The following is an 18949-nucleotide window of genomic DNA, read 5'->3' as shown; positions in this document are numbered from 1 at the left end:
TACAGTGACTGTGTATTTTGACCATGCGGGTCTAAAATATAGCAAAGATGGAATAAGAGATTCTTTCAAGAGAAATGCATTAGGGGTCGTTTGATAAATGATGTATCCCTTTGTAGATGATTTAGCCCAACAAGAACGTGGTCCAGTCCTGCGTAAAGTGTTATATAATTTACGAACGGCTTAATTAAACACACGGCTGGAATGAAAATTAAATCTAATTGTGTCGCAGGGTTGTTACATATTAACTTAGTAACACGTTTCAATGTATTTTATATAGTACCCTGTCTGCCCGTCTGTGGGTACCATAAACTTCTTCATTAAACCCTATCTCAATAAGCGTTCCTGGTATATACTATGTTATAAATTTTTTTTTCAGCCGAGTTCTCTGTTCTAAAATATGGAAAGGAAGTACCTGTGTCTATGTCTTGGACTATCCGTGGCGATGAAACTTGTTTAGAATTTGAACACAGATTACCACTCAAATTCAAAGAATTTATCTCTGCACTGGTTCCATTGTGCCAAGCATTGCAACATATTACCATTGACTGTCGTATGTTAAATCTGTATATTCCTGCACATGACCCCAGACATTTCATTCCAATGAGATCAGTCCTCACCGTTTGCATTCCCGGCAGCATGTATGGATACCCGAATGCACCACTCCTATCGACTCTCAGTGGTTGTTTTCCAAATGCAAAAAGTCTTGAGCTGTCTTGTTTCCTGTTAACACGCAATCGAAAATACCATTCCGAACCCCAACCGTCTTCCTGGAGACAGGTAAAATTAGACTTGTATAACGGAAACTCAAAAGACTTCGTCTCTCTGGAGACCATCTTCCTCTCCCTTTCTTCTACCTGTCAAAACATAGAATCATTCTTCATCAAAAGCCCTAAAACTCTACAATGGGACAAGTCAAGCAAAGACGTTAAAGAATGTACATTACCTCATCTGACTGATATCCATCTTGAATCTCGTTGGTCTGACGAGCACTATACACTTCAATTCACAACAGAATTACTACACGTAACTCGGTTGAGTCGTAGTTTGAAGTTTGTCGAAGTAAAACCTGTACAGCTAGGAGATGTAGTAATGAAGAGTGTTGAATGGTCCAGAACATCTTCAGATTGTGGGTTGCAAATTAAAGGAGCATTAGCGGCTGTACCCATAATTGACTTAATTGATCTTACAAATAGCGACCTTAAAGATGTTACTATACTTGCGCTTGTCAGTTGCAAGATTGATTTCGGTCAGTCTGAAAGTAAGTCCCCGCAATGCCCGAAGGAACTTGGTACACTGCGGGAAATCAGGTTCGTTGGTTCAGAAAACCCACTTTCCGAATCTGACAGGAACAAGCTTTCGGAGTTGTATCCTTATGTCAAAGTGACTGAAAATCAGACGAGTCAGGAATCATCTGTAGAATCCCAGGAGGGTGCAGGGATACCTTCCAAGTTGGACAAAGCCCCCTCTCAATCACTCAAGACATCTGCCATAGGTGGGTTGATATTGATTGTTCTTCATCATGATTACCAGAGAAATAGTGATTTATTCAAATTTACCTTCATGGAGATCATTAATATTTACAAGGTTTCATAATATGTATAGAAAAGAGTTAAATCTTACAATAGGCATAATGGGGTTATTGGGAATTTACTTCTGCAGACATGGAATTTTTTGCAAGAATTTCCTCATGCAAATTAAGCATGTTTATTGAGATAGGCTAAATTATCTCCCGTGCACAATCTGATATTTCCTCATATATACTATGATTCCGATGTTTCGTTAATATCTTCCCTTGTCTAAATAAATGATTTATTATTGAAAGACAGGTAGATATAATGATCTATTACGAGCACCTAACGCATATCGGAAATAATCCAAATTTTAAAGAAAGTAATATTCCTTTAAACTACCATGTAGATACAGACTCACAGAACCCTGAAGGTGGAGAAGAAGAAATCTCATGGCAAGAAAAAGGAGAGGAAATTGACGTCAACAAAGGAAGCCTGTCAAATGAATCAGGTTCTGAAGGAGTAGTAATCAGGAAATAATTTTCTTGTGGTACACAACAAGGACTTGTTTGGTATTGAAACATGCTTACTATAGTATGCATGTTATTGAGGATTTCCGGACAAACATAATTTTGTAATGTTTACAGCACGAAAGATAATGAGGGAAGATAGTAGATAATTGTGGAGTTTTTCCTTGTAATGCTAGCATGTTACTGAACTAGAGTTTTTTTTTATATATAATTTGATAAAAAACAAATTGAACCAATGGCATGAATGGGGAAATAGATGTTTAAAAAATTGCCAATGTTGGAAAAAAAATACTTTTCAAATACTATATTCCTCTTATTATTTACAATCGATATTTCAGAATATCCATTAGTCATGGCAGTGTTAAACGACAATGATTTTGAAGTAAAAGTGTTGCAATAAAATACTGTTGATAATTTCAGTACTCGATGAAGGAAATATTGAACCAATCAAGAAGGAATGCTGCAAGACAGTTGGAGCTGATGGGGGCAAACTTCAGCTAGAATCCTTTGGGATTGAACTTGAGATACCTCCTGGTGCAATCGACAGCAAAGAGCCACAGGAAATCTCTCTTTGTGTCCTGACCGATACTCCAAATCTTGGTGACACCAAAGAAGAGATGTCAGTCTGTTTTGGCGTACAATGTTTAGTTCCTGATGACTTGGTACTGAGGTCACCGGTGACTTTCACAATACCTCATTGCTCTGTTGCAACACTGTACTCCAGATTAGAGGCAGTCCTTTACACAGGAGAGGGAGAATATACACCGGGTAAGTTGGGCTAAATATTACATAACCGCCTTTTGCCAAGACATGCGAGAAAATATGTAAGGTTCGGTGTAATAAAGCAAGATGTACATGTATGTTCTTCCCGTCGTTTTGAAAAGAAAGATGATGTAAAGTTCAACGTTCAAAGTTTATTTTACACATTTCCATAAAACCAACAAACGAAAAATTTGCAAATCAAAGAAATACCTACCTATAGAAATGGATACAATCACGTGAACGTATTATGAAATGTGGTGGGGACGAAATAAGTCTAATGATAAAATTAAGATTTACCATATTTCTAACAAAGTTTTTGTGACAGAGACCAATGAAATATATAATACAAAAAAATCAAGGAATTGAACAAATAACAAATACCCCCTCATTATTAAATAAATTATTATCCATATCTAGGGAATTTCTTATGAAGTCTAGTTCATATTTAACAGAATATAGTGATCTGCACTGTCTGAGTAAGCGCTGGAGACATTCTAACATAAATGTATACACAACAGAAAAATAAGCACCACTTAAATCAAAATGTAACTTTTGAAAGCAACAATTTTGTGATATAAACTTTGGTAGGTAGTTTTCTGCACTCATTAATCAACTCCTGTAAAGATGAGATTAAACGGTTGAGTCATGCATGTATTATCAAAGGTTTATATGACCACTTTTGAAAGTCATAAGAATATTTTTTTTTAGATTGTGTATATTCAAAGTTGGGCAAAGGTTGTTTCTGGTGAATTTCATACTGCTAATGATGTTTTCTATCCATCATTTAGCCACTCCACACAAAATTGTGATAACGTGGGTCATAGTTGAGTGAGCACAATTATTTTGTAACGTGTCAATATAGGGATTTATGGCAGTATCCTTTGTATAAATTGAAAAACACATGTTAAAATGTGCAGATGATAGTGGTTCCCCCTCCCCAATTTTTCGATCCCATCCCTATTTTCAAATTCTGAATCGACCACTGATTTGTACAATATTTAAACTTACCCTGAGAAATTGTAAGGAAAAGAATGTGTTTATGGATTATAAAGAGTATTCATTATTAAGTTTTCTTTCTTAAAATTGCTCTCTCAAGTCTCTACCTAGTAAGACTGAATGTTCCGACAGTATGTGTGGCGATAAAGATGATGGATGATAAAAACAACAGCAATTCACTCATATTCTATACAGAACTTGTTCCCAGTTTTCATTTTATAACCACTCAAAATGAGTTTGACTTTGAAAATGCCACCTCCCTCTTGATGCGTGCTCACTCATCCATAAATAAATCAATTAGATTTCGCACAGAATTCTACCCATAGGTTGATATATATTACTGCAAAATGATATTGCTAAAGACATTAAAAAAGAAATCTTATTCTTCAATATAATTGTGCTTTCATAGTGCACACAATGTCTATGAGAGGGAAGTAAAACTTTCAACAAAAAGGAAATGAGGGTGTGTTTCACGACCGATTTTTTTTCATAAAACTTTACATATGGCTTCAGAGTGACACTATCCAAAAAGGGTCTCCCCAAAAAATTAACCATTCGACGTCGCATCGAGTGGGGCCAAGGCCTTGATCATTTGCATAATTTTCGAATATCATGTGCTCACTGAAGCATTAGACATCGGGATTTTCATAAAAGTAAAATCAAATGAACTATGCAAGAAGGTTTGCGACAGATATCTATAGTAAGCAATTTCCTTGATGCCAAAGAAGTGGTAAAGGGTTATTCACATTCTTTATGTTCATTCAAGCCTGAATGTTTAATTAAACGCTTTCGAATCATAGAAGCACGTAAAGTGGTCTTGTTAATAACGAAAACTATTGATGAGATAATTTCAGTTCCCAAAATAAAACAATACTTGCCTAGGGTATTTGAAAGATCGCCTTTTTGTTTTCATTAGATGTTCATTTATCCTTGAAATGATAAATATTTTTTTTAAGATATTCTTCCCAAAATATTAATGTCATCATATTGTATTATTTATATGGTTAAAAATGTGATGAAATTCCAATTATAACAAATTCTGACTTGTGTTTATTCAACCTTTTGATATAACAGAAATATGTTTCGTCTTTATTAATCACCCTTTACATGCCGTCTGAATATTTTTTATGATGAGAATGTGGAATTAGTTCCGATATTCTGGAATCCAAATCATGACATTGGGCTTGTGATTTTAAAACGACGATTTCGCAATCTCACTGTGCTCTCAGGAGCATGACATAAAACACGTTTGCAACATTCACTCAGAGGGTAGCTTATACAATAGCCCACAGATGACCGACGGCCTAAGGTCCTCTCTGAGGGACGCAGAAATGTGGATTAATGTGTTACCAAAGGACACTAGTGCACTGAGTGGGAATCGAACCCGGATCACCGGAATCCGAAATCCCAGTTCGACAGACTAAGCAATCGCGAACTATTCTTGTATGAATAAATAGATATGTAAGATTTGTATAGGATTGGTAAGTTTAGGCTGCATGCTCTACACACACTACACGCATGTAACATATCACTTTGTCACTCTAACATTGCATCAGATGCAGATGTCAAGGAGAGAATCCTATTAAGAAATACAGGACTTCCAAACTGTATCATCGAGAGGGGTGTTCTTAGATTGCAGATAGATCACTTCTCCTGGATTTTCATCAAATTCATCAAGAATTTGTTCTTCAGAGGGAAACAAATGTGTTGCTTGCCGTTTGCAGAACAGCCACTACCAGAAGAGAGAATGTCTGTCATCGTGCGTGTACATCTCTTTGACGACATTACTGGGCTAAAAGAGGTATCAATTCTCAAGAACGTCAAGATTTCAAATAGCTCAATAATAATATTGTTGCATGTTTGATAATCATATTGAAAAAAACAATTTTGACAACTGGAATGCATCTCACATATTCTTTTCCAGTAGAAATTTAGTGCAATCACATTTCGGTTTAAGACATTATAAAGAATATACGTGTAATAATAGTACTTCCATAGCAATATGGGGTATTTCATTATGTTCTATGAAGAACACTGTAGAAGGTTAAGAGCCACCCAGAGACGCTTATAACTGTATGATAGATCCTACAAGTCTGCCCCTCATGGAAAAACCGCAGTATCTACATTTTGCACAAGTTGAGATATTAAGCATTTTATTTTTTTTCAAAGCCGCTCGAAACTATTTGATTTCTTATCATCCCTTTGTTATCAAATTGTGGAGTATAAACATGCCCATTTCAGGCCCCCAAACAAATTTGTTTTTGTTTTTTTAGTTATTGACAAAAATGTACATACTTTGGGCAAACTCGAAGCAAATGCCCGCTTTCCCCATGGAAAAACGCAGTATGTACATATGATAAAGAAGATTAATTCCATTCTTTTTTTATCATCACTTACTCAGTCGATATTGGTTCCATTCCAATAAACAATATATCAATGTGTAATTCAGAAGGGAAATAATAACTTAGAAACATGAAGGGCGCCCTCTACAATCAAGGGCACCCTCTGTGTTAAAGTCCCAAACTTCATGAAAATGGTCAAAATGACACGAAACGTATATTCTCGTAAAGTTGTAATTAACACAATGTATTGCAGCTGTGTTCAACTGTTTTGTGTTTGTACTTTGATTCAATTTAATAATAGCCTAGAAACATGGAGGGCGCCCTCTGTGGTAGAGTCCCAAACTTCATGAAAATGGCCGAAAATTACACCAAACTTTATTATAAAGTTGTAATAAACAATGCCTCCTGCATTGCTTGGTTTAATATATCTTTTGTCTTTGTGCTTACATGTAAGATTTTAATATGATATATATATAATGTTCTTCAATCGTTACTAAAGAAATAATTGGTGAAAAAAATGAAAATTATAATTTTGGCCGGTTTACCAATGAGAGAAAAGAAAATAACGTCAGCATTAACTCTCCCAAAACTTATAATCAATATCACTAATTTGTCTTGCTTTGTTAACACTGGAACTTCATCATGAGAGACAGAGGGAAGAAACAAATGATTTTATGGAGGGCGCCCCTTTTGCCAAGGGCCCCCTCTTTGGTAAAGTTTAGAATTTAACTTTAGAAATGAACTTTGATCATCACAATTTATGTGTGTCAGCTTTATTCTGTGACAGCCCAATTATGAAAGAAGTAATTTGATGTAAAATATACGAAGAATTAGGGGTGAAATCATTATTTTTTCAGTGCATTTATGTTGCAAAGGATGGGGGGGGGATCACAAAATAAAAATATGCAGATGATTTTGCAACCAGAATAGGCAAAGTCTCGATGACGATCTAGCATAAAACGTTGAACTTAGTTCTTCTTCACGATCTACTAGTTCTAGATCTAAACTTAGGTTCTTACTTTATATGATCTACTAGTTCTAGACCTAGATTAAGGTTCTTACTCTACATGATCTACTAGTTTTAGACCTAGGCTACATGTAAATTTAGGTTCTTACTCTACATGATCTAGATCTACTAGTTCTAGACCTAAATCTAGGTTCTTACTCTACATGAATTCAGTGGCGTAGCTAGGATTTTTTTCCCGGGGGCACTGGGTGGTCCTTGCTTTTTCAGGGGGAGCACCGGCCATTTTTCCGGTGTGTGTGTATGTGTCCACAAGGGCGGATCCGACTTTCGCCAATAGGGGACGGGGCCCGAAATTATATCTTCAGCTATATCAGTCACTTCTTAGTTTTATTCTTATAAAACAACATAAACATAAAATAATCTCATAAGCCTTATAAAAAGTGCGAGCGCGAAGCGCGAGCGAATTTTTTTTTTTACTTTAATGTATTTTTTCCGGAAATTTAATTTTCTGGGCAATGTTATGTGTGATCCTGAACAAGATTCGTATGTACCCCCAAGCACAAACAGAAATGTTTATCAACTGTTCTAGCATTACCGAAAAGGGACCTGTTAAGGACTGCTTACAGTTACCCACGAAGACGGTATATATTTCAATAATGCGAGCGCGAAGCGTGAGCAAATTTTTGAACATTCCGACCTTTAAAAAATGGTCATTCTAAGCACTTTTTGTATTAATCAATGTTATAGGTATGTAACTAAACAATTGATGCGAGCGCGAAGCGCGAGAGGAAGAAAATTTAGATTTTAGACCTAAAAGCGGGACACTCTATTCATATTTTGTAAGTCATAAATATGATATAGTCAATTGGGTATTAGTAATAATGCGATCGTGAAGCGTGAGCAGACAATTATTGATATTCTGATGTAAAACTTGATAATTTAAGTACATTTGAAATAAAGAACATGCACGCTATCACGCATGTTAAATATTTAGACCTAAAATCTGGGCATTCTGAATACATTTGTTTAATGGAACATTATGGAATACACGTAGACAATATGAACTTGGCAAACCAAACAATGTGACCACGCAGCGTGAGCGTAAAATGCTGATATGTAGACCATAAAACAGACATTTTACAGAGCACTTAAATTTGTAAATGAAAAAAAAATAAATAATGAAAACTCGATGTCCGAGCTAAAATATGTTTTGCATATTGACTTCAAAACTTGCTCCACATCAGCCTAGTGAGCAAGATATGAATCCCATCGAACAGGCAATTATGGCGCGAAGCGCCAGCAAAAATTTGATATAGTAATGAAAAGATGAAAACATGAAAATATTTTTTTTTTGAATTGCAAGTCTCCCCCTCACATTATTTCATTCAGTCCTCTTATTTTTCTCTTCTTTTTTCTTTTATCTTTCTTCTTCTTTTCCCTTTTCTTTCTCCTTTTCTTTCTTTTCTTTTTTTTTGCTCTGCCAATTTTTTCTGGGGGGGGGGGGCACCTGGGGGGGCACGACAAATCTCAGGGGGGGGGGCACGTGCCCCCAGGCCCCCCCGTAGCTACGTCACTGATGATGAATGACCTTCTTCCCTAGGGATTTATTCAATAGTTTCTGACATTTGACTACCATCCCTACACTGTTCCATGACATTTGCTCCGTTATAACTTCCACACACTTCTAGGTCTAGATCTAACGTTCTAATGTTAGACTAGAACACAAATCTAAAACTGATTTAGAGTCTACAGTCTAACTAAAAATGTACACATAAAGTCAGACCCAAGGCCTAGATCTAGATCTGACTAGACCTTAGATCTCTCAATGTAGAATTTAGAGGTCTAGGCCTAGATCTAGGTCTACGAAGTTAGACCTTTCTAACTTAGGCCTAGATCTAGGCCTAATATATGTAGGTTTCTCGGATCTAGATCAAGATTCTAACTTGTTAGATCTAACAGTTAGAGTCTAGACCTTTCATGTATGGTAAGGTCCCCCAATTCTATGCGGTCCCTCTGCCTCTGGCTTGTCTGCGCACACGGTCGCGTTTCTGCGTGATTCTAGTAAAAATTACGTAACGATCACTGTAGATTTTACATGTAGGCCTAGATCTATATCTACTTTAACGATGTAGAATTCTATATCTAGAATCTAGATCTACATGTAGGCCGAGATCTAGATCTAGGCCTACATGCATAACGATCACTTTAGATCTAAATTCTACATGTAGGCCTAGGCCTAGATATAATCTAGTCTAGGCCTAGTCGTCTAACGTTAGACTTCTATCTAGATCTAGGTCTCGATTGTGAAGTCTAACTCATAGCCTTAGAAGTTAGATCAAGATGTAGGCCTAGGCTAACATGTCTAACGTTAGATTCTAGGCCTAGATCTACATCTCAACTCTAGATCTAGACTCTCTTTAGATCTAAGTTATATTATCACCCAGAAAGCACCACCGCCACTGACAGTGGCGGCTTAGCAAAGCCAAAGGCCAAAGCAAATCTCTATCTAGAAGACCTAGATCTAGATCTAGCCTAGGACTATGTTACCGGTGCCATTCTCTCACTCGTACATGAAGTCAAGCAACCCATTCATGTTCATCTTGTATAAATTAATTAACGTTAGGCCTAACGTTAACTTAGGGCCTAGGCTGTTGGTATTTTACAACATCTTGATAACTTTTTCATATTTACAACAAATCTAAGGAGAAAATATCTTAACTTACCGATTTAATGAATCTCCAGGTGTTTTATTTAAGGCCAAAGAGACCATCAATTTGCCCCTCGAAAACATATCTGCAGCAGACAGCTGCTACAGTGCTAGCTCCTACACTGACTAAATTTACAGTTGTGAGTTGTAGCGCAGTGCTGCTTTCATTTGCACTGCAAGCAATGCATGCAAAATTATGCTAGTCAGGTCTGATGGGTTAGCCTTAAAGGTAAATGCTAGTTTTGGTAACGATTTTAAAATGAGTTCGTACAGAATCCAATGAAATGACCCCCAAAGTGTCTGTTTGTATAAATAAAACGTATGTGCCAAAGGATTCTGGAAGAAATTGTGTAATTGCAGAGAAATCAGTAAATAAACACGGGATTCGGGTAGACCGTCGGGCACGACATTCAAAGTAATAATTATACACTTTCCCACGTGCGCTTATCTGTGTTGGGGATCTTCAGTCTGAACACTTTTCAGCGTAGATTTCAAGATTTCTCGAAGTTCAGTTTATGTAAATGTACCAGATCTAGATCCTCGATGATATACTGACAATTAAGTCCTGTTTTACAGACGTTCTCATGAAATCAGTGTCTACTGCAACTACTGGAATTTCTCTTTAACCCATACTTGCTTCAAAATTAATCTTATCAGCATTTACTTCAAATTTCTGATTTCTTAGACAATTCGAGTTTTATAATTCATATTTTACTTATAAAGAGGTTTTTTTTTAAGACAACATGCTTTACTGAGAAATAAAAGCAAAATAAAATCCAAACATACAAATTAAAGTCTAGTAAAAGACTAGCTTTGTAGATACTGCGTTTTTCGGTAGGGAAACCGTAAGTTCAGTGTAGATACTGCGTTTTGCAGTTACTGAAAAGTGGGTTTTCCAAAAGAGATTCAGAAAAATGGATGTGTCACATGAAAAAAGGATGTTTATTGACTGTTTTTTTATGAAAAAAGTGAAAATCGAAAATAATGTCAGATACTGGGTTTTCCATGGGGGGGGGGGGGAGAAGTTCCTGATAAAATTGACCAACGCCTACTACAACTGTTTGAAGAGAAAATGCGTTACAAGAATAATCTAATGAACTGTAAGTAGATCCCTTTTAGATAATAGCCAGTGCATTTTATAATCAGTGTTCTCTAGATGATTGACTTCTTTGAATTTTCCATATGTTGGTCCATTTGTTTATGTCATAGGCCTAGGTTAAGAGTTTTCAGAGTGAATTATTATTAACCGACATATAATTGTGTGAGGGTTTCATGGTACGCCGTGCATTATCTTGTTGGCATGTATTGGTCTTCGAAAGGACCACCGTAAGTCAACATTTGGACAAGTGTGTTTAAGTTGTCTTAAGGAGAATGAGCAAAAGGTGTGAAAGGTTTTATTATACGCTGCCAAGCTTTATTTGCCCACTCAATCAAGGAGAGGTGAATGGGTACCCGGTAGAAAGAAATTCCTTGAATGCTTGAGCAACTAGGCAGCTCAGCTAAAGCCGGGGTAATAATAATAGCAGGGCCCGCAGGTAGAACATTTTTCGAAACTGAAGTGGCTACCCTGGGTAAATATACGTATATTATTATTATCATATCATTATTATATATGGATATTCTGCTTTCACAAAAATTTATTCATTCTCCTGAATACGACAAGAACACACTTGTCAAAACGTCGAGCGGAGGGGGGGGGGGTCATCTTAAGGATGAACACATACCCACAAAAAGAAAACAAGATTTACCCTGAAACGATCTTTCCTTCTTCGCCATGGGAACATTCGTAAGTTACATACATGGATCCCTAATCTATTCATATTTATTTCTTTTGAAAGATGGTAATGCATGAAGAGCATGCATTAGGATTTGGCCATATTTATCCTTCTACAGAAGTTCCAATCAATGTGACAGAAGAGGACGTCACAATGACTTGTGTCATCGAAGATGATCGTGTTGGAGAGGCAGTAAGTTTGAAAATTGGTTTTGAATGAATATTTCATTGGAATCCAATATTCAAATTCATTCATTTAATCAATTCTTCATTTGTCATATTAACAAAATTAATACATAGATCAACACAAAGATTATAATATTTTACGCACTATAATTTTGATATTCAAGTCACATCCCTACTCTGTAAATGCAAAGGAGCTAATCTGGCCCCTAGTCACGCTCCTCTCAGAGCTGGATGATGTACCATTCCTGATTTAGTGAGATGTCTGTCTTTCAAGAGTGAATTTTCTCCTCTTTTGGAGTGAAAGTGAAAACAGATGGAAACGTTCACTCCTAAAAAGGTGAACATTTACTCTTAAAAGACCGAAATCTCACTCCATCACGACTGGTCCCTCATCTCAATCTCAAAGGAGCGTAATTAGGGACCATATTAGCTCCTTTGCATTTACAGAGTAATTTTGACACATTCATCACTTGTTTCTCCATTATTACATCGAATCCCTCGTAGATCAAGCGAAGTTAAGAACATTTGCATAACATTAATGAAACGTTCCCCCTATGTTAAACATTAAATAAACGTTATTATGATAGCATATGAAGCATATAATGTTTTGATGATCTGAAAAGAAAACATTTAAAAGACATGTTTCAAAAATGTTATTGAAACATCTTATCAAAATGTCCAATCTTGATGTTAAAATGACATGAAAGAAATATTCTTAGGAAAATTTTTTTTTTATAATGTTACATAATTAATGCAAAATCACATTTTTAAAACAGTCTTTAGATGTTATGACAATAAAATCTAATGTTATAAAAGTCATGAAAATTATGTTGTCGAAATATTTCAACAAAACATTGTTGAAAAACGTTTTTCTGATGTTCTCTAAAGTTGTTTAAAAAAGTATTAGAAACATAATAATTTTTACGTTTTTGTGATGTCATTTTAAGAGAAACACAATAACATTTTACTGTCATCATTATAACCTTATATCTTGGATGCAAAAACTGCATTTTAAAAACTTTGTTAGAATATTATGACAGCAATAATAAACGTTCTCGAAATGATATTAAACTATGGTTTTACAATATTTTAACAAAACACGCCCAATCACCATCACACCCACTCATGCTCAACCATCAACAGAAATACACTTTTTTCAATACGTTTTTATTGAGGATTTCATTCAAATGGCTTACATAAACTCAAGATAAATACAACAAAATTACCAAATCTTCATTTTATATAAAAAAGAATTTACACAAATATTTACCAAAAAAATTAAGCAAATAAGGGTGGAATAAAATGCCTTAAAAATAATTTATTGATTGCCTGACAAGAAAACAAAAATTTGAAACATTTTTCAAAAATTTCATTAAAACATCTTATCAAAATGTCAATGTTGATGTTGAAATGACATGAAATAAACATTCTTAGGAAAACGATATAAGATTTTACACAATAAGATTTTACTGTCATCATAATGTTAATTCTTGGATGTAAAGATATCACTTTAAGAACGTTTTTAGAATATTATGACAGCAATAATAAACGTTCTGGAAATGATATGAAAATGGTTTTACAATGTTTTAACAAAACATTTTTGGAAAATGTTTTTAAAAAAATGTTTCAAAAATACACAAGAAACATCCTTATTTTTACGTTTTTCTCATGTAACATTAAAATTTTTTAGAAAAAAAATCATTTTACTACCATATTTATAATGTTTTACAGTGGATGTGAAAATATCATTCTAAAAATGCTGTTAAAATATTCTGACAATAACATCAAACGTTCTTGAAAGGTTATGAAACTATGTTTTTGTATTATTTTAACTAGAAGTTTTTGAAAAATGTTTTCCTAATGTTTTTCAAAAAGGTTACTGAAATGTATTTAGACATATTTTCCAAAGTTTTTATAATATGATTTTTACATATTTTTTTCAAAAACTTAATAATATTTTAATAACATTTTGATGAAAAATTAAAGTTTTAAAAGTATTGTTAGAATATTATGACAATGAAGTCAACATAGAAACGTAATGATAATATGTTTTTATAATAGTTCAAAAAACATTTTTGAAAAAAATTGACAAAAATAGTTCAAAATATGTTTGAAACATCCTTAATTCAGTGTCTTTCTAGTACAATTTTAACTTTTGTTAACTTTACTATCATCTTTATAAAGTTATACATGGGATCTAAAAATATTTTTAAAAGTTGTTACAATATACCAATAATATAAAACGTTCTTGAAATATCATAAAAACACTTCAAAAGAAGGAAAATATTGCTTAATACGTTTTTATTATATAACAATAAATCAGACAAATACATTTTACCAACATCGTTCTTTTAATGTTATACTTTATGTAACAAGCATTACAAATATTTTGTTGAAATATTATGACAATAGCATAAACATTCTGTTACAAGTTTATGCCATCAAAATTGAAATTATTTTTTATATCTCAAAACTTTCATCCCATTGTTGACAACATTTTATTGATTCCGACTTTAACTTTTGATGGCATCACTAGAGAAGTAACAGGTGTACCAAAGTATATTTTTACACATTTTTTATGAAGGAAAATAACCCATCAATTTCAAATATATTTATACGTTTAAAAGACACCTATGGGTTTCAAGAAGAAGAAGTAAGAGAACTCTTAAAACTACCTCTACGCACTACTATAGGATACGAGACTTCGAGCTTTACAATTCAAGATTTTTTAATAATTTGATTCCTACCAAGGTTTAGTTATTCCATATTAAAAATGTAACGGATACAGTTTGTACATTTTGTAAAGTATGACCAGAAACTCTAGTGAATCTTTTTTTATTCTTACCATGTCGTTAACCAGTTTTGGAAAAATGTTGGTACACTTTTTGCTTCATTAGATCTTATTGATTTCCTCTCAGAAAGTTATGTTCTTTTTGGTATCTGTAAACCCCAAATAGGACATAGAATGGCAGGTTTAAGAGTACGATAGGAATAGGATAGGATAAGATAATAATGGGTTGTGGGATATGTTATATATTGATAATGATGTCATACCATGACTCACAATTGTAGCTGCGCAGGCGCAATGCCGAATAAACTTGCTTTGGAATCATATACCAAGAGTATAAGACCTGTGCTTATTTATGTGCCTTAATTACTAATTACTGTATATTAATTAAGAGTACATAACAAGATAGAGTTGTAAAGATGAAGTTGACCTTGAAACCAAATGATATTGTGAAAACATTCCCTTAAAACATCAGTAAGAAACCATACTTGTGACATTTCCTTAACATTATTAAAATAACATTTGAGAACATTAAACGTAAACAGCACTATAATGTTAAAACCCCCGTTCTAATCATATCAAAATGTATGGTTACAGAAATGATTATAAAAGTTTTCTGAACATTTAATTAAAACATCAGAAAGATATAATTGTAATTATTTATTAATATTATTAAAATACATTGGGTAAATGTTAAACATGATTTTGATGTTGCAGGTAAACGTTAGGAAACTGATTTATAGCAATGAGAAAACCATACATTTTTATATGATTTTAACATTTCCCAACTTCATTTTCATGATGTCTAACCAAACATTTTGTTATTGTATTTTGTCTATGTTTTGGGTTAGCTGGGATACAATGGCCTTATCATTGGCGAATGAAAGATAGGTGGAAAATGTATTTTGTGTGTGTCTTTTATAGATTGTCAAGTATGATGATTTATGGAGATGCAAAGACAGGATGAGGTCCTTTAATTTGGACCTAACCAATCAACCTGATAGAGTGGTACTGAACCTACAAGTCGGCCAGAAAGGACGACCCCAGGAAGAACTACTTTGTTTATTAAAGTTTACAGCTCAAGGCAGATGGCCTCGCCCTATACCTCATGACCTAGGTATCAGTTGCTTTGGAAGATTATATTTTTTTTTTTCATCTATGTTCTAGACTTGATAAAATGGCCAACAATGGCAGTACGTTTAACTTAATACCACTGTGAAAGGTATTCTCATCGCATCGTTTACTTAGAGTTTCACAACTAACGGGTGAATTACCCTGGTTATCAACTCACTGTAGCAAGTATAAAGATGTCTGTTGTGAAAAGTAGCATTTTTTAATAGATACATGGAAAGAGAGTGTGTGTGTGTGTGAGAGAGAGAGGGTAGAGGGGAGAGGTGGGGAGGGATGACTTGTGTATCACACGATCTTCGTTGCACGGCTTTGCTATCTTTTAGTATTTACAGGAAATTAAAACTAGAATTCCATTGAAATTTAGAGTGAAATACAGTTAAACAATATTTATCCTGGCTCCTTCTCGATATTTTTGTAGGACAGTTAGAAGGTGCTGTTGGTCAAGCAGCACATCAAGAAATCCCAGAGTAAGTTGTGATGTTTCATTTTCACTATTATCATACAATTATGCGTCATGAGCATTTCATTCTACACACTCTTCCTCACCTTTTAAGTGCTCAATCATCATCACATCCACACACTCCCAATCATCGTCACACCCATACACTCTTAATCCCCGTAACCGCACATGCTGGATCATCATCACACGCACACACGGTTAATCATCGTCACACCAACATATGGTCGAGCATCATCACTGCCCGCACTCGCTCCATCACCATCACACCCCACACAGGCTATATCAACATCACACCGTACACACTCAATCATCATCCCTCCAGCAAACATGCTCATTCATCATTCCACCATCACGCCCACAAATGCTCAATCAGCATCACACCCCAGACTCACTCAATAAGCATCACCACCCACACACCATAATACATCATCGCACTCACTCACTCTCAATCATGTTACCCCCACACACTGTCTTATCCCACTCTAGGTCAATTATCAACACTCCTCATATCTGTTCCTTTTTCATTCCTTCCACACATACACATGATAACATCCCACAGACACTCAGTTTTTTCTGCCCCCAAAAAAACTTTTTAACCATTTCACTCCTGTTACACCCACAAATGTAATAATCGCCCACAAATGTAATAACGCCCACAAATGTAATAACACTTTACCCACAAATGTAATAACGCCCACAAATGTAATAACACTTTACCCACAAATGTAATAATTTTTGATCGCCCACAAATGTAATAACACTTTACCCACAAATGTAATAACGCCCACAAATGTAATAACACTTTACCCACAAATGTAATAATGCACTTTACCCACAAATGAAATAATGACTTTACCCACAAATGTAATGAATTTGAAGTGATTTTTGGCGAATTCGTTCTAAACTAATATCCTATAGTAATGCGTTCATATAGCACAAAAGTTCAAAGTCTTTTTTCCAGACCCGGTTAATGAAATATTACAGTACAAGTCCAAGTCTTTTTCCAGACCCGGTTTTCAAAATTATAATATACGTCCAAAGTCTTTTTACCAGACCCGGTTGTTTCAAAATTATAATATACGTCCAAAGTCTTTTTTCCAGACCCGGTTAATTCAAAAATTATAATGCAAGTCCAAAGTCTTTTTTCAGACCCGGTCGTTTCAAAATTTATAATATACGTCGGTGAGGGGTAAAGACAACACTCTTAGCCCAAGCATTTGAAGTGGGTTTAATTTTGAAGATTGGTCTCAGCTGTCATTTTTTCAATATTTCTTTATCTTTTAAATAACCGGGTCCAGACGAAAGACAAAGCATAATTCTCGTGTTATTCCACAAGAATAAGAATATGAGACCTTTGTTTTTAGGATTGTTTAAATAATTTTTAAATCACCGGGTCTGGAATAAAGATAACGCTCTAAACATGAGCTTTTCTACATGCATGGTCTTAATTTGGAGGATTGTTGGTTCTTAGATTCGTTGATGGGGGTTGAGTTTTATTGATTTTTTATTCCTGAAATAATTGTGTCTGGAGGAAAGTCGACCTTCGACAATCGGTCTTCATGTTGTTCCACAGTAATTAGATTATTGGGTATTCGTTTTATAATATTTGTAAAAACTATTTTATTTTTCAAATAGTAACCAAGTCTGGAGAAAGGATGTCTGCCTTACCCACGCGTTATTACAATGTTTTGTAGGGGTAGTAGTATTATTTAAAAAAAGACATATTTTTACTGGGTGAAACTTTGGAAATTTGGTCTTAGATTTTAAGTTTTTCAGTTACTTTTTTTAATAGCCGGATCTGGAGGAAAGAGTACGGTTTAAAACTCGTGTTATTCCACGAGAATATAATATAAGGTCTTATGTCAGAAGATTTTTTTTCGTAACTGTTTTAGGTCTGGAATAAAGACAACACTCTAAACCTCTTTTAAAACAGGTTCTTAGGTTGAAGGTTTGTTTGGTCTTAGACTTTGATTTTTTTAATTCTTACTATTAGCGTTTTTTTTTTTGAAGAAAAAAATGGTCGGGCTGAAAGACTACGCTAAATCCAGCATTAATAAGATGAAAATGAAAATCCATAATTTATTGTTCGAAATAGACATGAAATACTCCGAAAATTTGCTTTGCCCAGTTGATCGTGGGCCCGGCAGCCACTGTGCAGCGCCAGATCGACGAGGCTCTATCCCTTTAATGGTTGAACGCCAAACAGGGTAGCAGCAACTCCCATCTTTTCACGTCTTTTGGTCTGACGCGGCCGGGGTTTGAACCCCAACACACCGGTTATTATTATGGGGTCTTTATACTGTTTTTAAACTGTTATTCATTATGTTTGAATAAGAGGTAACCGGGTCTGGAGAAAAGACTACGCTTGATTCTCAATTTACTCTTAGTGCATATATTCACTATATACACCGTATAAGTTGAAACAACAACAAAGACATTAATTCCCCCAGTTTTAATTAACTGGGTCTGGAGAAAAGACTAAGCTCGATTCCCATTTTTTCCACAGGAATATCATAATATCGTATCTTAGTTTAGACTTATATTATAAATTTTGAAATAACTGGGTCTGGAAAAAGACTTTGGACTTATTAAAATTCTTGAAACAACCGGGTCTGGAAAAAAGACTTTGGATTTATATTATAATTTTTTAAACAACCGGGTCTGGAAAAAAGACTTTGGACTTGTACTTTGATGTTGTATTAACCCGGTCTGAAAAAAAGACTTTACACTTTTGTGCTATATGAACGCATTACTATAGGATTTTAGTTTAGAACGGATTCGCCAAAAATCCCTTCAAA

General features: G+C 34.7%; 1 protein-coding gene across 1 annotated transcript; it reads left to right on the top strand.

The window, feature by feature from the left end:
• Positions 1 to 1271: 1271 nt before the first annotated feature.
• Positions 1272 to 16162, top strand: LOC121420684. The gene is made up of 7 exons (XM_041615345.1): positions 1272 to 1307; positions 1918 to 2019; positions 2428 to 2806; positions 5353 to 5597; positions 11651 to 11779; positions 15485 to 15677; positions 16110 to 16162. Exons 1-7 carry the CDS (start codon positions 1272 to 1274, stop codon positions 16160 to 16162), a joined length of 1137 nt encoding a protein of 378 aa, XP_041471279.1.
• The last annotated feature ends 2787 nt before the right edge of the window (positions 16163 to 18949 follow it).

Source organism: Lytechinus variegatus, chromosome 8 (assembly GCF_018143015.1).
Source record: "Lytechinus variegatus isolate NC3 chromosome 8, Lvar_3.0, whole genome shotgun sequence".
In the NCBI taxonomy this organism is placed as follows: Eukaryota; Metazoa; Echinodermata; class Echinoidea; order Temnopleuroida; family Toxopneustidae; genus Lytechinus; species Lytechinus variegatus.
This window is presented reverse-complemented; position numbering and strand designations above follow the sequence as displayed.